Here is a 21,061-nt window from a genome sequence, read left to right on the forward strand (position 1 = left end):
GAACATTTGTGTAGTAAGGTGTTAAATTCTATCTCATATTGAATTGTATTTTTTTTTTTTTTGGAAGAATATTCTTTATTTTTATACTTGAGTTAAAATTTCTATTTGCCAAACAAAAAGAACAACTGACAGCAACACTCAAATTGCAGCTCATAATATCTAACAAAAAGAATTTTCCTGAAAATAAAACTTGCCAACAACACACAAAAGTTTCGCACTCTCACCTGCTTCTTTGCGGTGTCCAGTTCCTCCTCCAGACGCTGATTCTCGTCCATGACAACGTTAATTTCCTCCTCGTGTTCACGTTTGATCTGCTCCAACTCTGACCGAGTTGCCTCCCTTTGTTGCTCGTACTCCACCTGAAGCGATTTTTTTTTTTGCTATGGGCCTCGCTTTGTAAAAATGGGATTGAAATCATGTGCTTAACGTGTTGTCCCAGATTAGCAAGTGCAGACCTATAAGGCAAATCAAGGTCAACACTTTCGGCTATGATTGTTTTTGTTTATTTTAACTCTTCTTGATGAAAATCTAGTTCACACAGAAAGTGGCGTCCCTGATCTATCTATTAAGGGGAATTCTAGGTAAGATTTTTGGGATACTATGTTACTTTTGCAATTGGGAAACTGCCGGTAAGAGGTTGTTATTTCATCAAATTTGTGAAGCTGTCACTGTTTTGTTTCTGCAAAATCTGTCAAACAACTTATACCGATATTCTTAAACGGGACTGAAGTCAGAATGCAACACAATCTGTTTTTACCATTAATTAATGGAGTTAAAGCTTTTGCTGTTATCGATTTTTATTTCTTAATATTCCTGATTACTGCTGTCCTAATGTTTTCTTGGAGAAAACAATGCAATCTTGGAACACAAAATCACTCACCTGCAATTCCTCGCGCTCTTTGTCGAGCGTCCGCTGAAGTTCTTCCGATATGCGTCCGTCTGATAACACAGACGAGCTGCGACCTTGTTCAACCTCAAGTTCGTCCAAAAGACGCGCACGCTGCACGAGTAGGAATGCGATCTGTTCGCTGGTCGGGGCCTGAGCTATTTCCTCCAGTCCTTGCTGTATGAGCATCTCTGCAGTCTCATCTCGAAGAACTGAGGCTGCAATCGACAAAAAAATTGCTTTTGTTACTTTTACAGTGACCTTGACCTTTGACCTAGTGACCTCAAAATTTCTATAGGGGTCATCTACTGTCCAAGGCCAATGCACATGGGAAGTATCAAGCCAATCTGTCAATGCATTGACAAGTTTGTTACTTACTGTTAGAGAATATCATTGCAAGTAAACACTTATATTTAGGTGTCATTGATTCTGATATTCCTGTCCAAAACCTAAAACTACTCAGACACAAACTCTTCACATGTACATTCCTAATCCCTTAAAAAGTCAAACTTAATTTAAGACCTTTGTTGCTAGATTAAAGATCTAAAGCCTTCATTTCCAACCCTATGATACTGTTCAGCAGCAAAACAACCATAATAGAATGCAAGGTTCTCACATGCTGTTCAGGTTCTATGCTGGTTGCATACAGCCATTTTAACCCTTTCAGTGTGGGAACCGAATTTTGAAGGCCTTTGCAAACAGTTTGGATCCAGATGAGACGCCACAGAACGTGGCGTCTCAACAGGATCCAAACTGTTTGCTATTCTGATAATATTCTTTCATAAAAATCGAAGAAAATGCTAATTTTAGAAATTCAGCAGAAGACATTTTGGCAGACGACAAATTTCCTAGCATGCCAAGGGTTAACTTAGCTTCTGGGCAGAGAAGGTTCAAATACACTTGAAGTTGCATTTCTTTTTTTTTCATTCTATGACTTTGAGAAGAATGCATACATCAGAACAATGACATTCTCAATATTGAATTTTGAATTTCAAATACCTTCACAGATGAAACAAAATACAATTATTTCAAAAAAAAAATTAACGATGCATACATTTAATATTAACCAAAATGCACATCTTAATGCAAACATGTGCAGACCTTTTTTTTTCAATTATAACAGTTAACAAACACTCTCACAATGGAAAAAATAAATTTATAGAATTAACAAATCCTAAGAAAATTAAAGTGTATACAAAAAAACTACAAATTATAAATAAATGATTCACCTTGTATTTTGCCATTTTAGCAACTTTTGCACATCTTTTTGAAACCAGAAAGTGTTTTAAATCCAAATTAATCCTGTAACAGTATAAGCAATTTAAATATCCATCTGCAATGCCATAATGTTTTTTAACAAAATTCCATTCCAATGGAAACGCTGAAAAGATTTGCTCATAGCACTGATAAAGATTATTTCATTAACCAAATCATAGCTACAAATTCAACATTCAAAAGATCTTCAAATGATTTGTATTGTTATCTTTTATACAACGATTTAACGCAATTCAACAGCAGATCTTGTTTTACAATGGTTTTGAGAGCTCTAAGTTTTATTGGCCTGCATGGCAAATCAATAAGATATCAATTCAAGCAGCAGAACCCAAGCTATCAAACTTGAAAAACATTTGTCAAATATTTGATGCATAAAGGCACGTTAAAAAAAACTCTTATTATTTTGAGTACAGGCAATATCATTTTTTTTTATAAAATTAATTGAGTTGTTTATGTTTTATAAATCTGTGTGTTTTTGCACCGCATGGACAATATAAGTATTATCAAAATGTGCAAAATGTGGGATTTTTATGTTTTAACTATTTATTGAAGTGTTAACTCTACCTTTGTGTGCTATCAAATGTTTATAGAAATATATATTTGTATATACGTATTGAGGTAAAAAATAAATTTCAGTCTTTTTTTAATAGTAAAATATTCTAAATTGAAATTTTTTCCTCAATAATGTGCGAGTAATGGGAAAACAAAAACCAACAGAGTAATAAACAGTTTGAATTCAATCTATGATTAATTGAAGCATTAATATTGCCTTAATTGGTTTGTATCAGAAAACAAACCAATCAATTTAACCTATTGATGACAAGTTATGTTCAAATTATTTTCAAGTCTTAAAAATATTTGGTGGTACGGTTTGGAATAATTGGGAAAAACAACTGTACTTGTACTTTGGACCTCTTAGTCAAAATGCAATCACTGACAATAACATTGTCGTAACAAGTTAAAAAAAATCCTTTTCACGTTGAAAATTATTTTTTTTAACAGAAAGATCATTATGACTTGTAAAGACAAATATTGTTTCACAATTATTTCCCTTTGATCAATCTGAAACTTCAGAGGATGCCTTTCAAATACTCTTCCATGACTACTAGAAAAACACACACAATATTTAGCTATTCAATTGTGCATCCTCTTGCAATTGTTTATACATGTTCGATGTCAGCAAAGTGCTAAATGTCCCAAGTCAATCACTCAAACAATTCCACCTCAAGTCAATTCCTTAAACAATTTTCATTGAATGAACCACTTAAAAAAGCTTAAAAACTAACATTTTGGCATGGTGTGCCCACATTAATTCTTTCAATAATTCCTAAACAGCAGATTTCTCTGATAATCTAGGTGACAACCAGAAATAAGAATTTGGTTTTAGGGCACCTGCCAAGTCCATCCTTACAGTGGACTTTTTTCATGAAATCTAGAGGCCCAAAACATTTTTAGAGGTCGTTTGCTTTGAGGCCCTACTCATTTCAGTTCATTGCAGCCAACATATGACTTTTATCAGAACATTTACAGGCCAACCAAAATTATTTTTGGATATTTGCATATTTGTCATATGACCTTTTTCAGCCAACCTAGGAACATACATTTTGAAACTGTGATTGTGGGCCACTGCTGATTTCCATCCCTTAAACTGTTCATATGACCTCCGAAAATTTGGATGTCCAAAACAATTTTAGGGGCTATTTTGAAAGGGCCTTTGTGGGCATTTGTCTCATACTTTCCATAACTTAAACTGTTCATATGACCCCAAGAAATCTTAAAGAGACCAACCACATATTAAGTCCCATTTGTATATACCATACTAGCTGAACGTGTCATTCCAGATTAGCCTCACACTTTACGCACATGAAATAAGCCCAGTTTTCCCAGGATGAGTCTCACATTTAGGGGCCAAGCCCCACTCACCGCTCTGTTCCTGCCTGTAGCGCTCCACCTCCTGCTTGAGCTGGTCGTTCTCCGTCTCTAGTTCCTGTATGAGGGCCTCCCGCTCGTCAGACAGGTGGCGGATGTGCTCCACGTAACTCTCCACCTCTTGCATCTCCTCCTGCTGAGAACGCTTCAGTTGTTCCTGCTTTTCCGTCGCCTCAACCAGGCCGTGCTATAAATAAAAACAGGGCATGCTATAAATAGAAACAAGGGTCAAACAAGTATCAAAACAAAGGGTTTTTCTTTTGCCATCTACAAATGCTTTAATTGCTCTTCTTCTCTGCCACCTCAACCAGGCCGTGCTATAGATAGAAACAGAGGTCAAAGGTCATATTTATCTTTAAATGACTTTAAATAGACAAAAAGCGTCAAACATGTATCAAAGGTAAAAGTGTATTACTGTAAATGTATAGAAATTTGTCGGTATGAAATTTAGTGGTTTAATAAAAAAACAACTAATTCGTTGACACGTAATTTCGTGGATTTCAATTGCAGATAATTGTCGATAAGAGCGATAAAGCGGCGCACCTGTGGGTCCCCGCTCGCTAATTGCCATCAATGTTGTTTTGACAATATTTGCAATTCTCAGCACAATCGGTCTCCTAGTAGTAACAATTGAGTAATAAGGTTCCCAAAATACACGTGTGAAAACCGTTATGTCTCTTTTAACTTTAATTGGCACTCATTGACATATGTGATAAATCTGCAAACTGTTAATTTGACGACGTCACGTAAAAGAGAACAATCGTTGATGTACAGTTTAACAAGGGACAAAATTGTCACAAAACCAGGTTTTCATTGTGAAAAAAAATCTGATAAAGGGAGACAACTCAAACTGAACTTTTGAAATGAACAAAGAAAATTAACCCCCTTTGTAAGTTTGTTTTAAAATAAATCTATTTTTAGTCGTGGCGACCTTGACATTGGAGATATGCACATGAATTTATTTTTTTTGACCTTTGACCATGAAGGATGACCTTGACCTTTCACCACTAAAAATGTGCAGCTTCATAAGATACACATGCATGGTAAATATCAAGTTGCTATCTTCAATATTGCAAAAGTTATGAGCAACGTTAAAGTTTTCGGACGGACACACGGACGGACGGACGGTCAAAATTTGTGTGCGTATGGAAAGGCGTTGTCCATATACACATGCATACCAAATATGAAGGTTATATCTCAAGGGACATAGAAGTTAAGAGCATTTTTCGAAACCTAAACGCAGATTTTGAAACCTAAACGCAGACCCCTACTTCAAGGTCAAGGTCACAGGTGTCAAAATTGTTGTGCGTATGGAAAGGCCTTGTCCATATACACATGCATACCAAATATGAAGGTTATATCTCAAGGGACATTTATGGCCATTTTTGACCTTTGAACTCAAAGTGTGACCTTGACCTTGGAGATATCGACGTAATTATTTTGCGCGACACACCGTCCAATGATGGTGAACAAATGTGCCAAATGATTTCAAAATCTGACAATGAACGACATAGTTATGGCTCGGACAAGCTCATTTATGGCCATTTTTGACCTTTGAACTCAAAGTGTGACCTTGACCTTGGAGATATCGACGTAATTATTTCGCGTGACACACCGTCCAATGATGGTGAACAAATGTGCCAAATGATTTTAAAATCTGACAATGAACGACATAGTTATGGCCCGGACAAGCTTGTTCCGCCAGCCCGCCAGCCAGCCAGCCAGCCCGCCAGCCCGCCCGCATTCGCCAATCTAATAACCAGTTTTTTCCTTCGGAAAACCTGGTTAAAAACTGTGCACAAAATGTATAAATAATCGTTGGTACTTGAATTCGTGGTTCAGCAGACCAACAAAATCCACGAAAATTTGTACCACACGATATTTAATGGTTTTACAGTATTTGAAATCTAAGAATGCTCTAATTGCTCTTGCTTCTCTGTTTCCTTAACCAGGTAGTGCTATTAGTAGAAACAGAGGTCAAAGGTCATCTTTATTGCATAACAACTATAAACAGCGGGAAAAAAAAAGAGTAAAATGTAAACCTGTCATCACTCAGATTGCACATGGACACGTTTCGAGTCCATTAGAGAATATATCAATTTAATTTAAGCTTTTTCTGACTAGATTTAAGTCGTAAAGCCTTTATTTCCAACAGTATGATATTGATGAGAAGCAAACAGCATAAAACCTGAACAAACTGGGAGTAACACGCATTCTGTTCTGGTTTTATGCTGGTTGCATACGGCCATTTTAACTTTGCTTCTGAGAGGGACAGGGTTCAGGAAGCATCAGAAGTAAGTGTTTTTTTTTTATTTGCTTTAATTTCAGAAGGCTTTTCAAATACTTGCAACAGACACTGGTATAAATAGAAACAGGTGATCTTTATCGTAGGACCACTTACAATCATTGAAAGCTTTACATGTTAAGCTAGTAACAAAGGTAAAAGATTATAATAATTATTTTCCATCTAATAATACTGCAAAAGCTTTTCCTGTCTGAACCTTCCACCAGACAGTGCTATAAATAGAAACAGATGTCAACGTCATGATATTAACAAAAGTCAAAGGTTATTTAAACAAGAGATGTGTTTGTCAGAAACACAATGCCCTCTACTGCACCACTTTGATTTATTTATAAAAAAAATCATTTGACAGGTACAGATAATCATCCCCCTTTAAAGCTTATTACTTCCCTTGAATTTGTTTTTGTTTACATTTGACCTTGAAGGATGACATTGACCTTGAACTTTCACCTCTCAAAATGTGCAGCTTCATGATATACACATGCATGCCAGATATCAAGCTGCTATCTTCAATATTGCAAAAGTTATGGCCAATGTTAAAGTTTTTGGACGGACGGACAGACAGTGCAAATGCTATATGCCACCCTACAGGGAGCATAAAAATCTTAACTTGATGAGAATGCTTCAGCTGCTCTAACCTCTCTGTCACCTCAACTAGGCCATGCTATAAATAGAAACAGGGTTGATGGTCATCTTTATGGTTGAATGACTTCAATTGAAGAAATATAATAACAGTATAATTATTATTTCCATCAAAGAATTCTTCAATCGCCATTCCTTCTCTGATGCTTTGACTAGAGAGTGCGATAAATAAACACAGAAGTTAAAATTTCGTATTTATTGTAGGATGATCGTAAATACAAAAAAAAGTCAAATGTTAATCCGTTATCACTCAGATATGCAATGGAGGCCTTTGGGTCCCTAAGAAAATCAAATTAAATATACATTTAAGATATATAGATTCAGGTTTAAAAGCCTTCATTTCCAACCCTAAGATACTCATACAGCATAAAACCTGAACAGACTGCAAGTTACTTTTCACACAACATGTGAGTGAATCTTGATGTTTTATTATTAGAAGAAACAAAAGCACCGCATAACGGGTGCCATGCTCGGCTGCAAAAGCTTGTCAGAAAACAGATTATTTTTTTTATTTCACAGTGACCTTGACCTTTGACCTAGTGACCCAAAATGGGTGTGGCGCGTAGAACTCATCAAGGTGCATCTACATATGAAGTTTCAAAGCTGTAGGTGGAAGCACTTTGATTGTAGAGCCTATGTTAAAGTTTCATATTAGAGGTCACAGTGACCTTGACCTTTGACTTAGTGACCCAAAAATGGGTAAGGCGTGTAGAACTCATCAAGGTGCATCTACATATGAAGTTTCAAAGTTGTAGGTGGAAGCACTTTGATTTTAGAGGCAATGTTAAGGTTTATGTTAAAGTTTTATATTAGAGGTCACAGTGACCTTTGACTTAGTGACCCAAAAATGAGTGTAGCATGTAGAACTCATCAAGGTGCAACTACATATGAAGTTTCAAAGTTGTAGGTGGAAGCACTTTGATTTTAGAGCCTTATGTTCAAGTTTGATATTAGAGGTCACAGTGACCTTGACCTTTGACTTAGTGACCCAAAAATGGGTGTGGCATGTAGAACTCATCAATGTGCATCTACATATGAAGTTTCAAAGTTGTAGGTGGAAGCACTTTGATTTTAGAGGCAATGTTAAGGTTTTTGTTAAAGTTTTATATTAGAGGTCACAGTGACCTTGACCTTTGACCTAGTGACCCAAAAATGGGTGTAGCATGTAAAACTCATCAAGGTGCAACCACATATGAAGTTTCAAAGTTGTAGGTGGAAGCACTTTGATTTTAGAGCCAATGTTAAGTTTTTAGCACGACGCCTACAGCTGACGGCGGACGAGCTGGCTATGACAATAGCTCGGGTTTTCTCCGAAAACAGACTCGCTAAAAAATGACAATGTTATGAACTTTGATCTTTGGTTTCATTTACATCATTGCCTGGTGATTGCAGTTTAAGATGCCTGTTTGTATTGTGTACATTTTCATGAACCCTGTTTCTGTATAGGCTCAAATGTCGTAGGTGATGGAATAATATGTCATTTGGCCTGAAATTGCATATACAGTTTCACTTATATCATTTTAATTCTTCGATAAATTAATGCTTAGTTTATTTTGCCATACAAAGCAATAAATACTGACTCGTTGATGTGTCAAAATGTTTGTATACATTGAACTTATGACAGGATTTCTTTAAATACAAAACAAAACATTTCATACCTGATTGGGCTAATCCCAGTTCAAGTTGACATTATAGTGTGAAAACATTTGGTTTCTGACATTTTAATGATTGCCAAAATATATCAGTCAATAGTTCAGTCTGTTTCCGCAGTTTTGTTAACAGTAATTAGTTAGTAAGCAAAATAAGCCACACCATTTAAGCCAAACAAAATTAAATCTTAAAATGTATGCAAATCTTAAAATTTCTAGCATATCTTAAATAAAATGTGTTCCACATGGTCAGTTCCTGCAATAAATATCACCTATTGAAAGGTCAGGTCAAGATGAAAACAAGAATATCAGTGAAACTGATGGATGCTCCCCGATGATGCGCTTTGTCAATCTATGTGTTAATACCCACCTAAAAAATTCTATTTTCAGCCTCAGTGACCTTGACCCCAAATGACATCAAGCGTCATCAAAAGGTAGAGGTTTATGCAAGGTACATGTACCTACATGCCAAACATGTAAGAGATCGGTAAAATAGTGAAGGCACTATGAGAAACAGTAGCAAAAGTGTGACTGAAGGAAGTCTATTATTAGCCTCGGTGACCTTGACCTTGACCCCAGTGACCTCAAACCTCATCAAAAGGTAGAGGTCCATGCAAGGTACCTACATGCCAAATATGAAAGCGATTGGTAAAGTATTAAAGGCGCTATGAGAAACGGTAGCAAAAGTGTGACGGAAGAAAGTGTATTATTAGCCTCGGTGACCTCGACCTTGACCCCAGTGACCTCAAACCTCATCAAAAGGTAGAGGTCCATGCAAGGTACCTACATGCCAAATATGAAAGCGATTGGTAAAGTATTGAAGGCGCTATGAGAAACAGTAGCAAAAGTGTGATGGAAGGAAGTGTATTACTAGCCTCGGTGACCTGGACCTTGACCCCAGTGACCTCAAACCTCATCAAAAGGTAGAGGTCCATGCAAGGTACCTACATGCCAAATATGAAAGCGATTGGTAAAGTATTGAAGGCGCTATGAGAAACAGTAGCAAAAGTGTGACAGAAGGAAGTGTATAACTAGCCTCGGTGACCTTGACCCAAGTGACCTCAAACCTCATCAAAAGGTAGAGGTCTATGCAAGGTACCTACATGCCAAATATGAAAGCGATTGGTAAAGTATTAAAGGCGCTATGAGAAACGGTAGCAAAAGTGTGACGGAAGGAAATGTATTATTAGCCTTGGTGACCTTGACCCCAGTGACTTCAAACCTCATCAAAAGGTAGAGGTCCATGCAAGGTACCTACATGCCAAATATGAAAGCGATTGGTAAAATATTGAAGGCGCTATGACAAACGGTAGCAAAAGTGTGACAGAAGGAAGTGTATTATTAGCCTTGGTGACCTTGACCCCACTGACCTCAAACCTCATCAAAAGGTAGAGGTCCATGCAAGGTACCTACATGCCAAATATGAAAGCGATTGGTAAAGTATTGAAGGCGCTATGAGAAACAGTAGCAAAAGTGTGATGGAAGGAAGTGTATTACTAGCCTCGGTGACCTGGACCTTGACCCCAGTGACCTCAAACCTCATCAAAAGGTAGAGGTCTATGCAAGGTACCTACATGCCAAATATGAAAGCGATTGGTAAAGTATTGAAGGCGCTATGAGAAACGGTAGCAAAAGTGTGACGGAAGGAAGTGTATAACTAGCCTCGGTGACCTTGACCCCAGTGACCTCAAACCTCATCAAAAAGTAGAGGTCTATGCAAGGTACCTACATGCCAAATATGAAAGCGATTGGTAAAGTATTAAAGGCGCTATGAGAAACGGTAGCAAAAGTGTGACGGAAGGAAATGTATTATTAGCCTTGGGGACCTTGACCCCAGTGACCTCAAACCTCATCAAAAGGTAGAGGTCCATGCAAGGTACCTACATGCCAAATATGAAAGCGATTGGTAAAATATTGAAGGCGCTATGAGAAACGGTAGCAAAAGTGTGACAGAAGGAAGTGTATTATTAGCCTCGGTGACCTTGACCTTGACCCCAGTGACCTCAAACCTCATCAAAAGGTAGAGGTCCATGCAAGGTACCTACATGCCAAATATGAAAGCGATTGGTAAAATATTGAAGGCGCTTTGAGAAACGGTAGCAAAAGTGTGACGGAAGGAAGGAAGTAAGGAATAACAGAACTACAAACTGGCAACTATATGCTCCACCAAAAATATTTTCGGGAGCATAAAAACGTGCTGACCATTAGTGCAAGTAAATAATAGTAGTATATCACCTCTGCAGTTTGGTACAGCCTCCATATATAGAAGAGTTTCTCTTCAGACGGACATTCAGGATTGAGGCCATCTTCTTCTAGCCGACGGTCAATCTCTGTCGAAAGAACCGAGGGACTTTCCTACAAAACAGAGAAAAAGTAAAGCAGCTTTACTTTACAAAGTACCGGAAAACAGCACTTTCCAAAATGGGAAACAACAACAAATTTCCCAACACTTCACGACGCAAATTTTCACAATTTCAGGGGTTTTTAGCGCAAATTTTTCCCAATTGGGCTGGTACCAGTACTTTTCCAAATTGGGCAAAAAAATTTGCGTTAAAGATTTTAGCAACTTATTCTGCTATCCAGTCTTATAGCATTATTATCAAATGTTGATGATTTGTACATGGGGAGCATTAAGATGGGACTCAATTATAATGCTCACAAATGTCAAGTGTTGTCTTGTATCATAATGCTGTATTGTATAAACTTTTGGTCACCTGTTTCTAAACAAAAGAGATGAATAACAGATAAAAAGACTGAGATTTATTTGCAAAAGAAAAGAAACGCCAAGCTTATCTTCCTTCGAAGTTCAGGTCTATGATATCCCATAACAAATGAGGAATATTAAAATACCTTAACCCTTTAGTGGTCCCTTAGAAAGTTAAATATAATTAGAGACTTTTCTAACTTTATACAAGTTTTAAAGGCTTCATTTCCAACCCTTAGATACAGATGCGCAGCAAACAGCTTTAAACCTGAACAAACTGAGAGTCACTTGCAGGCTGTTTTGGTTTTATGCTGTTTGCACATAGCCATTTTCACTTTGTTTCTAAGGGGGAAAGTGATATTCAAATACCCTTAGCCTCAGCTTTGATTACAGTCCAACCCCTCTTAAGCAGCCAGTCAAGAGAAACAGCCAAATTGGCTGCTTAAGCGGGGTGGCCTCTTAAGAGGGGGTTGGGTCATAGGGAGTCTGGAGTTGATGAGTGCATGGCCAACTGTTCAATTTTTGTATAAACAAAATGGTAAATATGTGTACATGTACTAAACAATGTATAGACTTAAAATAATTTTATTTCTTCCTTTCTAAAATCAGCCATAAGACAACATTTTCATTCAAAAAAATATTCTATTCATCTTTCTAATCATCATCAATATCATCATCATCAAAATCAAGTCAATGAAAAAGAATCATTCTCATGATTCATTGTTTACACAATGCGCGTTGTATGGCTCTAATGCACTTAAGATGGGAACAGTTGTGAATCAGTTATGCGTGAATAATTCCCGTGTCACTATAAATTGATAATTTAATCGGTTTATTGCAGTTTTATGGCTTTGAATACCTACCGCACGAATTGGTCCCGACAGTGATCTCCTTCACGATAAAATCGTGGCCAGTTACTTAAGAGACTGATAATGGCAACCGGGTGTAACCCTCCTGGTAATCGTGCTTTTCATACATAATATTATAAAAACGTTTTTTCGCCGCGTAAAGGAATTATCAAAATTAATATTGAAATCATTGTTAATATAAAACAAATGTATGTTTTGTTTTATTCCCAAATGAGAATAATAATTTGTAATCCGAAACACACTCCAGATTGTTTAATGTTAACCAGACGTTTACAAATTCTAGCATCGTGTATTTCCTTTGTCCCGACAAAAGCGCACGAAAATTATGCACCAATGTACAATGTCACGCCAAACCCATGGTTCGAAAGCATGCGTGTATTGATTTTTGGATAAAAACTTTGTAGCACAGAGAACATGTAGATCAGTTGATTTCGGTTAAAAGTTTTGTTGTTCTTTTTAACTTTTAATTAGCCGATAATTGTCATAAATGTGTGCTTGAAATAGTATATGCTACAAATAATAAATTATAACTTAAGAATCTCCTTTCCAGTAATAATAGGTGATATTCGCATGTGCGGAAATAAAAAGATCAAACAGTTGCATATTGCTTTTAACCCGATAACCCGATAATCCGCCGCTAATTAATTGCAATTTGCAAACTGGCTGTCAAAATGTTTATCACACAACACGCTTCAGTACTACATGGCCTAAACCGCAGACTGGAAGTACGTATCGATTTTTTCGCCGTTGCGTTGTATAATTTTGCCAATGTACATGACTGACTTACACATGTACTTGCGCGTGACCACTCATTTGGGGGGAATTTAACATTTGGGATGCAAAATTGCTGGCCGCTGGCCGGAGAAACGGGGTTACTGCTTAAGAGGGGTACATTATATAGTGTTTATCGACGGTCGCGGCACAGACCGGCCGCCTACACGGGGTGACCGGCGATGAGGGGTGACCGGAAGTAGGGGTTGGACTGTATTTAAAACTTATCATAGGATTTACTGATACTTTCATGCTAAATAAAACGAAAGCACTCTAAAGTGGCCTACTTAAAATATTGGACATGTGAAGTGTGCTCGAATTCTGCAGATCCCTCCAAGTGTTTACTTTCCTGTTGTACAAATAAGTAATGTAAACATCACCATCTTTGGAGACCCCCTATAAATGAAGCACTCCTGCTTGTGTTATTTATTTATGGACAAACCCATATCTTGTAAAGAGGTGATAAAAACAGACAAAATATTTATGGAGTTCAAGTGCTCATGATCATTAAATTGATTCTCAACTTTTACTTTACATGTTACGTTATTTAAGATCTTTTGGGGAGATTTTTGTATTATATTTAAAGTATTTGATTTTCCATGATCTAATGCCAGGATCTATAGGTGAACCAATACATTGTTCTTCAATACGATGTAAAGCCTTTGTCTAATAAAAAAAATAAAAAATAACGGGCATCAAATGTTATGACAATTATTCCACTAAAAACTATTTCATTTGAAAGAAATCCATTTGATGATATTTGAAAATCAGTATGTAGACGGAATATATACTTAACAATTCCCTTGCTACAAATGCAGTCTTACTTATTCAAATTACTTCAGACACATTCACTAACTTTTGTGGAAAAAAATACTTTTGATGAATAATTATCCATACAAAATCATTCTAATTAATTTTAATCCAATATTTTTGGGGGATGTTAAAAAGGGAAACACTTTTTGCTACAATTTAGAAATGGCTATCATGTCTTCTTCTATTATCTATAAAGTTGACCATTGTTAGAATTTAGAGATTTACTTGCACTAATTTCGCTTTGAATAATTAATCTTACAGATCTAATTTATCCTAAGTATTTATTTTGAACAGTGATTAACAAACAGAGGATTATAATATATATGTGTTAAAAAAAATAACAAAAGTTTCCATTAACCAATCAGGGGTATTTAATTCAACTCGCCTGCTAAAATTAGCGACAAAAAAATTGTCTCAGAGAAATATGATACCTGAACCACTTCACTGATCGGGCTACACCATTTTTAGATCAGTCATTACCTTCTCCTTACCCTCATTGTGTAAAAATGGGTCTTATCAGGCCCGTAGACAGGGTTTTGAAAAGGGGGGGCGCGAATTTTCCCATCAAAGATTGTTATTGGTGACTTTTTATCTGTATTTAGAGACTGAAGTTAAAATCATTATTATATGAAATTTCACTTTCATTAACCATACTTAGTCACTGATAAAAAAATGTTGGGTGCGAACACACCAAAAGCGTTCGCACCCAACGGCATCCCCCCTGGCTACAGGTATGCTTATGCCTTATGACCCCAGTGTAGCTCCAGCCCTAACTGCATGGAGCTACCCTGTTGGCTAATGAGAACATCAAACCTTGTGTGACTTTAAAGTAACAAGAGATGTGTTGGTCAGAAACACAATGCCCCCTAATGCGCCGCTTTGATTTTTTTTTACCTTTGACCTTGAAGGATGACCTTGACCTTTCACCACTCAAAATGTGCAGCTCCATGAGATACACATGCATGCCAAATATCAAGTTTCTATGTTCAGTATTGCAAAAGTTATGAAGAAGGTTAAAGTTTTGGTTAAAGTTTTTTTGTTGTTTTTTTTACCTTTGACCTTGAAGGATGACCTTGACCTTGACCATTCACCACTCAAAATGTGCAGCTCCATGAGATACACATGCATGCCAAATATCAAGTTGCTATGTTCAATATTGCAAAAGTTATGAAGAAGGTTAAAGTTTTGGTTAAAGTTTTGGGACACACACACACACATACAATGACAGACAGGCCAAAAACAATATACCCGCGATCTTTCGATCCGGGGGCATAAAAAGCGTCCAGAAAGCTCCTGACCAGCAATGGCTGAGTCTGGTCAGAAGCTCTGGTTCAACGGTCCCAATCGCATTCATATACTAGGTCTCCATCAGGACTCCCTCTGGCTCAAAATTTTCTGTAACCAAATTAACCTTTATTTATTTAATTCTTTCCTGTGGTTTATAGAGAAATATCAGTGAATTAAAACTGATAATTTCACTGTTTCACACTGTGAAAATTATCAGTGAAAATTATCGATAATTTTAATTGTTTCTGTGAAATGACATCATTTTTTTGACGAAATGACGTCATTATTCCAGCAAAATTCTTAAGTTAAACTCTTGAACAATGTATATAAACTGTGAAAAATACATGAAATAAAAAGAAAATTTGTTGGATTAGGTGGATTATCGATTTTAATTCACTCGTGATCATAGAAAATACATATTTTCACTCGTGGCGAAAATATTATTTTCTATGATCACTCGTGAATTAAAAGCGATAATCCACCGGATCCAACAAATATCCTCTATATGTCTTAATTCTTATTATTTTGAATATTGTATGGGTGATAATGCAGAAAACCTTGCAGTCAAATTGATTTTTTGGTAGCCAATTTTCCTTATTTGTAGCCATTGGCTAATGGCGGAGTAAGCCCTGTTCTATTTAAATTACCTACAGACAAAATTTGAATGCAATAAGTCGCTCCAAACAGACGTCATTGACCAGAAACCATTTGTATATTTTTAGTAGCAACGACCTTAACCTTTCAAGCCCCAACTTCAAGCCCTCGCTTACTCTGTATTCAAGCCCCAACTTCAAGCCCTCCCTTACTCTGTATTCAAGCCCCAACTTCAAGCCCTCGCTTACTCTGTATTCAAGCCCCAACTTCAAGCCCTCGCTTACTCTGTATTCAAGCCCCAACTTCAAGCCCTCGCTTACTCCAGGGCTTGCACTAAGCGGCGTACGGCCGTATATTACGCCCGATAATTGTTTCCATACGCCGATAACAAAAGCCCATGACGTCCACTGTACTTCCTTAAAATTGGTCATACGCCGAAAATAGCAACCCGTGACGTAAGTTGTCGATTAAAATAACACTTCAATCAACACTGCTTTCTGCCGACTCAATGTGTTTTGCACATGTCTCGATCAGTCTAAACTCCGCCTCCTTATATTTGCTACCGCCCGCAGGTGATTATCAAGTTTATTGTGTGTTGTTTATCTAACGGTTACACAATTTACCCCCCCCCCCCCGCGCGGATCGCAAATTGACCGTTACAAAGCAGTCACTTAATATTGGTTGCTTTAACAACACACTCGTGCCTCTTTGAACAACACACTCGTGCCTCTTTGCGCGTGCCGTATGTTGTCTAATGATTAGGAGATAACTGCTGGTTTTGGGCAGACGGCACGATAAAAGAAAGACGGCAAAAATAATTAAAGAAAAACAAAACTAATCAAAGTTTAAATAATTACATAGATTCACTACCGTATTAGACCCCGCGAGTTTTCTCAGTTTGTTAATCCACCGATAATTACGAGTAATAACCATCTTATATAAACTGGAATCACAGTTCATTTTCTATACTAACAAGTCATTTTACTAGTCAGAAACATTCAGAAAACACATTTCCTGGATTAGATATAAATTATCCGAGTAAAATTAAATTGCTACGTCATGACCTACGACATTGCAAATGGCTGACCTATTGTAACATTCAACCCGCATTCAGTTTAAAGTGGTGATTCAAATTACAAGTAAGGTTAGTTCAATAATGGAGAAAACATTAAATGGATTTGACAAACATTTGATAAGGTTTGTTAAACCAGATAACAACATGGAAAGTTTGGATTATTTAAGTTAAACTGGTAAGGCATTTATTAAGTGTACATATTTCGGACATGTATAGTATTCGAATAAACAGTAATTGATATGCTAGATGCTCCATCATGACCATTCATTAAGATTGTGTTTTGTTGCAAATGCAGTCATAGGGATGAGGATAATAAAATGACAATAAATATGTGATGAAAAGGTGCAACCGCACATATCTCAAATTACTTAAATGTGTTGAATGACTTAAATGTGTTATGATTAAGTAGATTTTATTGAGAATTTATTGTTTTTAGAATGAACATAGTAAAATGATAGAAATAATAAAAGTTTTGAAATTAACATGTTTTGTCTTTTAAGTCGATATTGTTTGCACAAACTTATACCCTGATTTTCCAAACTTCTCCCTATTTTTAAAGCCTAGGGTAGTCTCCGCCTTGTTGCATGATATATCTAGTTACTTTCACAGAATTAAAATGACCCAAAATGGATGGGAAGAGTTTGTGATCATATATGCAGTTGATATTCCGTTAACATCAACATTAAAGTTGTTTGGACTTCCAACATTTTTGAGTGGGACTTCCATAAGTAAAGGGCAGGAAGTCAGGACTTCCAAAATTTATTTCTTAGTGCAAGCCCTGTTACTCTGTATTCAAGCCCCAACTTCAAGCCCTCGCTTACTCTGTATTCAAGCTTACTGTAAGAAAGCAGACATGTATTTAGAAAATTGTGAATACTTCAAGGGCCATAATTCAAAACTGCTACAGGCAATATGGCTGGTTGTCTAACTTGGTGGAGATTATGTGCCCACAACTGTTACCGCAGAGTTAGAGGGCACACAAGGTATCAATTGTTCATTTTTACGCTCCCAGATCGAATGCTCAGGGGGTACTGGTATATTGTTTTTGGCCTGTTGTCTGTCTGTCTGTCTGTCATTGTATGTGTGTGTCTGTCCCAAAACTTTATTCATAATGCCCCCAGATCGAATGATCAGGGGGTATATTGTTTTTGGCCTTTCTGTCTGTCTGTCTGTCATTGTATGAGCCTGTCCCAAAACTTTAACCTTGCTAATAAAATGAAAACTCTTGGATAAATGTTCTTTAAACTTCACATGTGCATGCATCTCATTGAGATTTACAATCAAACATGGCTTGAGGGCACTAGGTCAAAGGTCATGGTCACTGTGACATTTCCATTCAAAATATAACCTTGTTTCTAAAATAGCTGCTGTGCGGCTTCAACGCGCATTAGGGGGCATTGTGTTTCACAAACACAGCTCTTGTTTTCCATATTTCAAGGGCCTTAATACAGCAGATACCATTGCAATCTGAATGGTTATCACACTTAGCTAAGATATTATGCCCATAAACCTGACCAGGTTTCATGATGATCTGATTAAAACTGTTTAACCCTTTTCCCCATAAGAAGCAAAGTGAAAATGGCTTTTGCAACCAGCATAAAACCAGAACAGCCTGCGAGTAACTCTCAGTCTGTTCAGGTTTTATGCTGTTTGCTGCTCATCAGTTACTAAGGGTTGGCAATGAAGCCTTTGAAACTAGAATTTAGTAAGAAAGATATTTAATTAAATTTAACTTTCTAACAGACTAAAAATGCTTCAAAATACATATCTAAGGGGTAAAGGGTTAGGTTAAGCGGACATTCAGTGCCCCAGATAAGCTGCGAAAATATCTGCGTCTTTCATCCTATTAAAATGTTTAAAAACTCAAAGAAATACAATATCATGCTTATTGAAAACACAACTGATTTGACTTTTACACAAATTCGTCGAATTTGATGCGTACGATAAATAGCTTCAATCGAAAATGCTTTGCTCATTTGCGGTATTTTCTATTTGGAATTATAATCGTAATGCGGCGACGCTTTCATTCAGCAAATGTCTGGATGACAGAGCAGGAAAACAGTCAAAGTTATTCAAATGCTCTGCGGACTAGATTTTATTGTTAAATAAAGCGTCTGACCAAATTATCTACCACAACATACATGCGTTTTAAATCTGACTTAATCCGTTGTGCATTGTACATGTCTTTGTAAAGTGTCTTTACTTTCTGCTTTTTTTACAATGCAAAATAAAAAGTATAAGAGAGGTCGAAAGAAGTCTGCGATTGTTGCGCCAAAATATCAGTCAAATGCAAATGTTTTCGTACCAAGAAAGCAAAAGCCAATAAGTGCAGAATAATTTGTGTTATCCTTTTTTTTTTTCAAGTTTATATAATGGACAGTTTCAAGGATTAAAGATGTTATGAAACATCAGTTTATTAAAGTTAATGATGATACTTTACAGTTCTATTGAATCAATACAAGTGTGCAGCTTCGACAGAAGTAAACTAAAGAAGCAATGTTTTTGCACTATGCATTTTTATATCTCATTTCACCCTATTTCAAGAATGAAATCACCCTATTTTTCAAAATCAACGGGTGAAAACCCTATTACCCAAATAATTATCTGGGGCACTAGACATTGTTCTCCTTGTTGCTGCCACCTAGCTGCACCTTTCTCCACCATTGGCCCTGTTGTTTTTTAAACATTTGTAAACACAAAATTTTGAAAGAGTCATGGGTAATTGTTTGACCAATCACTGAGCTCCCAGAAGCATTGATTTCCACTTCAAAAGTAATTCAAACTATTTGAAATGGAATGCAAGGATAAGAACTTTTGTATGTCTCTAACATCCACAGAGTAATTCATTATGGTTGACAAACAAATTAATCAAGCGATATCAATTGACTGACTTGTTTCTCAAGCTGCTTCAAATTCACTGTAATTCAAATAAATCTCATTGGAATGCAGTAATGTCTATAAAGTCCATATCTTTCATTCTTTTACTCAGGTGCTAACACTTGATAAGAACATTTGATACACTTCATTGCTTAAAAAATCCATTGTATTTAACCGTTTGCATGCTGGGAAATTTGTCGTCTGCTAAAATGTTGTTTGCTGAATTTTTAAAATTAGCATTTTCTTCGATTTTTTTTCAAAGATACTATCAGAATAGCAAACAGTTTGGATCCTGATGAGACGCCATGTTCTGTGGTGTCTCATCCGGATCCAAACTGTTTGCAAAGGCCTTCAAAATTCTGTTCCAGCACTGAAAGAGCTAAAAAGATTATTATAAATAATTGTGCACATTATTTTAGTAAAATGTTAAGTCCAGAGATAAGATACTTCACACAGTTTTTTCAACAAAACAACAAAAAATAAATCACAAAACAAGTCATGGCTCAAGTTTATCATTTTGTCTTCCAAATAGCAGAAACACTGTGAGAAGATCTTAAAGGAACCCTAATTAAACAAGAGCTGTCAGAGGACAGCGCGCTCGACTATTTGAGTGCTTGACAGTATAACGTACAAGATACAAACTTTTATTTCAAGTCGGTTAACAATAAATAACAGTATAACATTAGCTATGTATAGCTATTGACCGACACAAGCCATCATGGGGAAATTGTTCATATTCAATAATTTATTAGACAATCTTTCAAAAAAAAAAAGGAAAAAAAAATTGGGGGGGGGGGGGTAGGTGAGAGGGGGGTATAATGTGGGGTGTGGTAATTTATTTGATGATGTTTAAAAAAAAAATTGGGGGGGGGGGGGTAGGGGTGGGGGGGGCGGGTAAGAGGGGGGTATGGGGGGAGGTGGGGGGGGGAGGGATTCTGGATAGGGGCGTGGGGTATTGTTTGGGTGGAATCAATTGTGGTAATCAGGTAAGTGTTGTTTTGTTAAAGTAATAATAAAATGTGATCTTAAATAAAGAAGTTATGGCAATTTAAGCAAAATGTTCAATTATCTAACTGTAAAAGGGGCCATAATTATGTCAAAATGCTTGATACAGTGGTCTGCTCTTATTTATAGGTTGGGGTCATGTTGGTCAACAAGTATGCAACATATAAAAGCAATATGTCAAAGGATATAGGAAATATTTGGGGTAGTACGCAAACTTTAACATACACGTAGATTTATCAATAATATTCATATTTTAAGTATAAAAGGGGCAATAATTATGACAAAATTATTAATAGAGTTGTCTGCTATTGTTTATAGGTTGGGGTGATTTTGGTAGACAAGTATGCAAAATATGAAAGCAATATGTCAAGGGACAATGAAAA

General features: G+C 36.6%; 1 protein-coding gene across 15 annotated transcripts in view; it reads right to left on the reverse strand.

Annotated features, from left to right (window-relative positions):
• The window catches only part of LOC127881390 (trichohyalin-like), a 150,458-nt gene that overhangs the window by 106,386 nt on the left and 23,011 nt on the right, over positions 1 to 21,061 (reverse strand). For 14 of the 15 annotated variants that reach the window (XM_052429183.1, XM_052429177.1, XM_052429182.1 and 11 more), the window contains 4 exons: positions 10,919 to 11,038; positions 4,085 to 4,277; positions 881 to 1,104; positions 225 to 359 (listed from right to left, as the gene is read on the reverse strand). In XM_052429183.1, coding sequence (XP_052285143.1) covers positions 225 to 359; positions 881 to 1,104; positions 4,085 to 4,277; positions 10,919 to 11,038 — 672 coding nt within the window. Of the gene's footprint in view, positions 1 to 224; positions 360 to 880; positions 1,105 to 2,115; positions 2,406 to 4,084; positions 4,278 to 10,918; positions 11,039 to 21,061 lie in introns of those variants that run through there. The other variant, XM_052429191.1, reaches the window with a different exon arrangement.

The sequence above is a fragment of the Dreissena polymorpha genome, chromosome 5 (genome assembly GCF_020536995.1).
Source record: "Dreissena polymorpha isolate Duluth1 chromosome 5, UMN_Dpol_1.0, whole genome shotgun sequence".
Lineage (NCBI taxonomy): Eukaryota > Metazoa > Mollusca > Bivalvia > Myida > Dreissenidae > Dreissena > Dreissena polymorpha.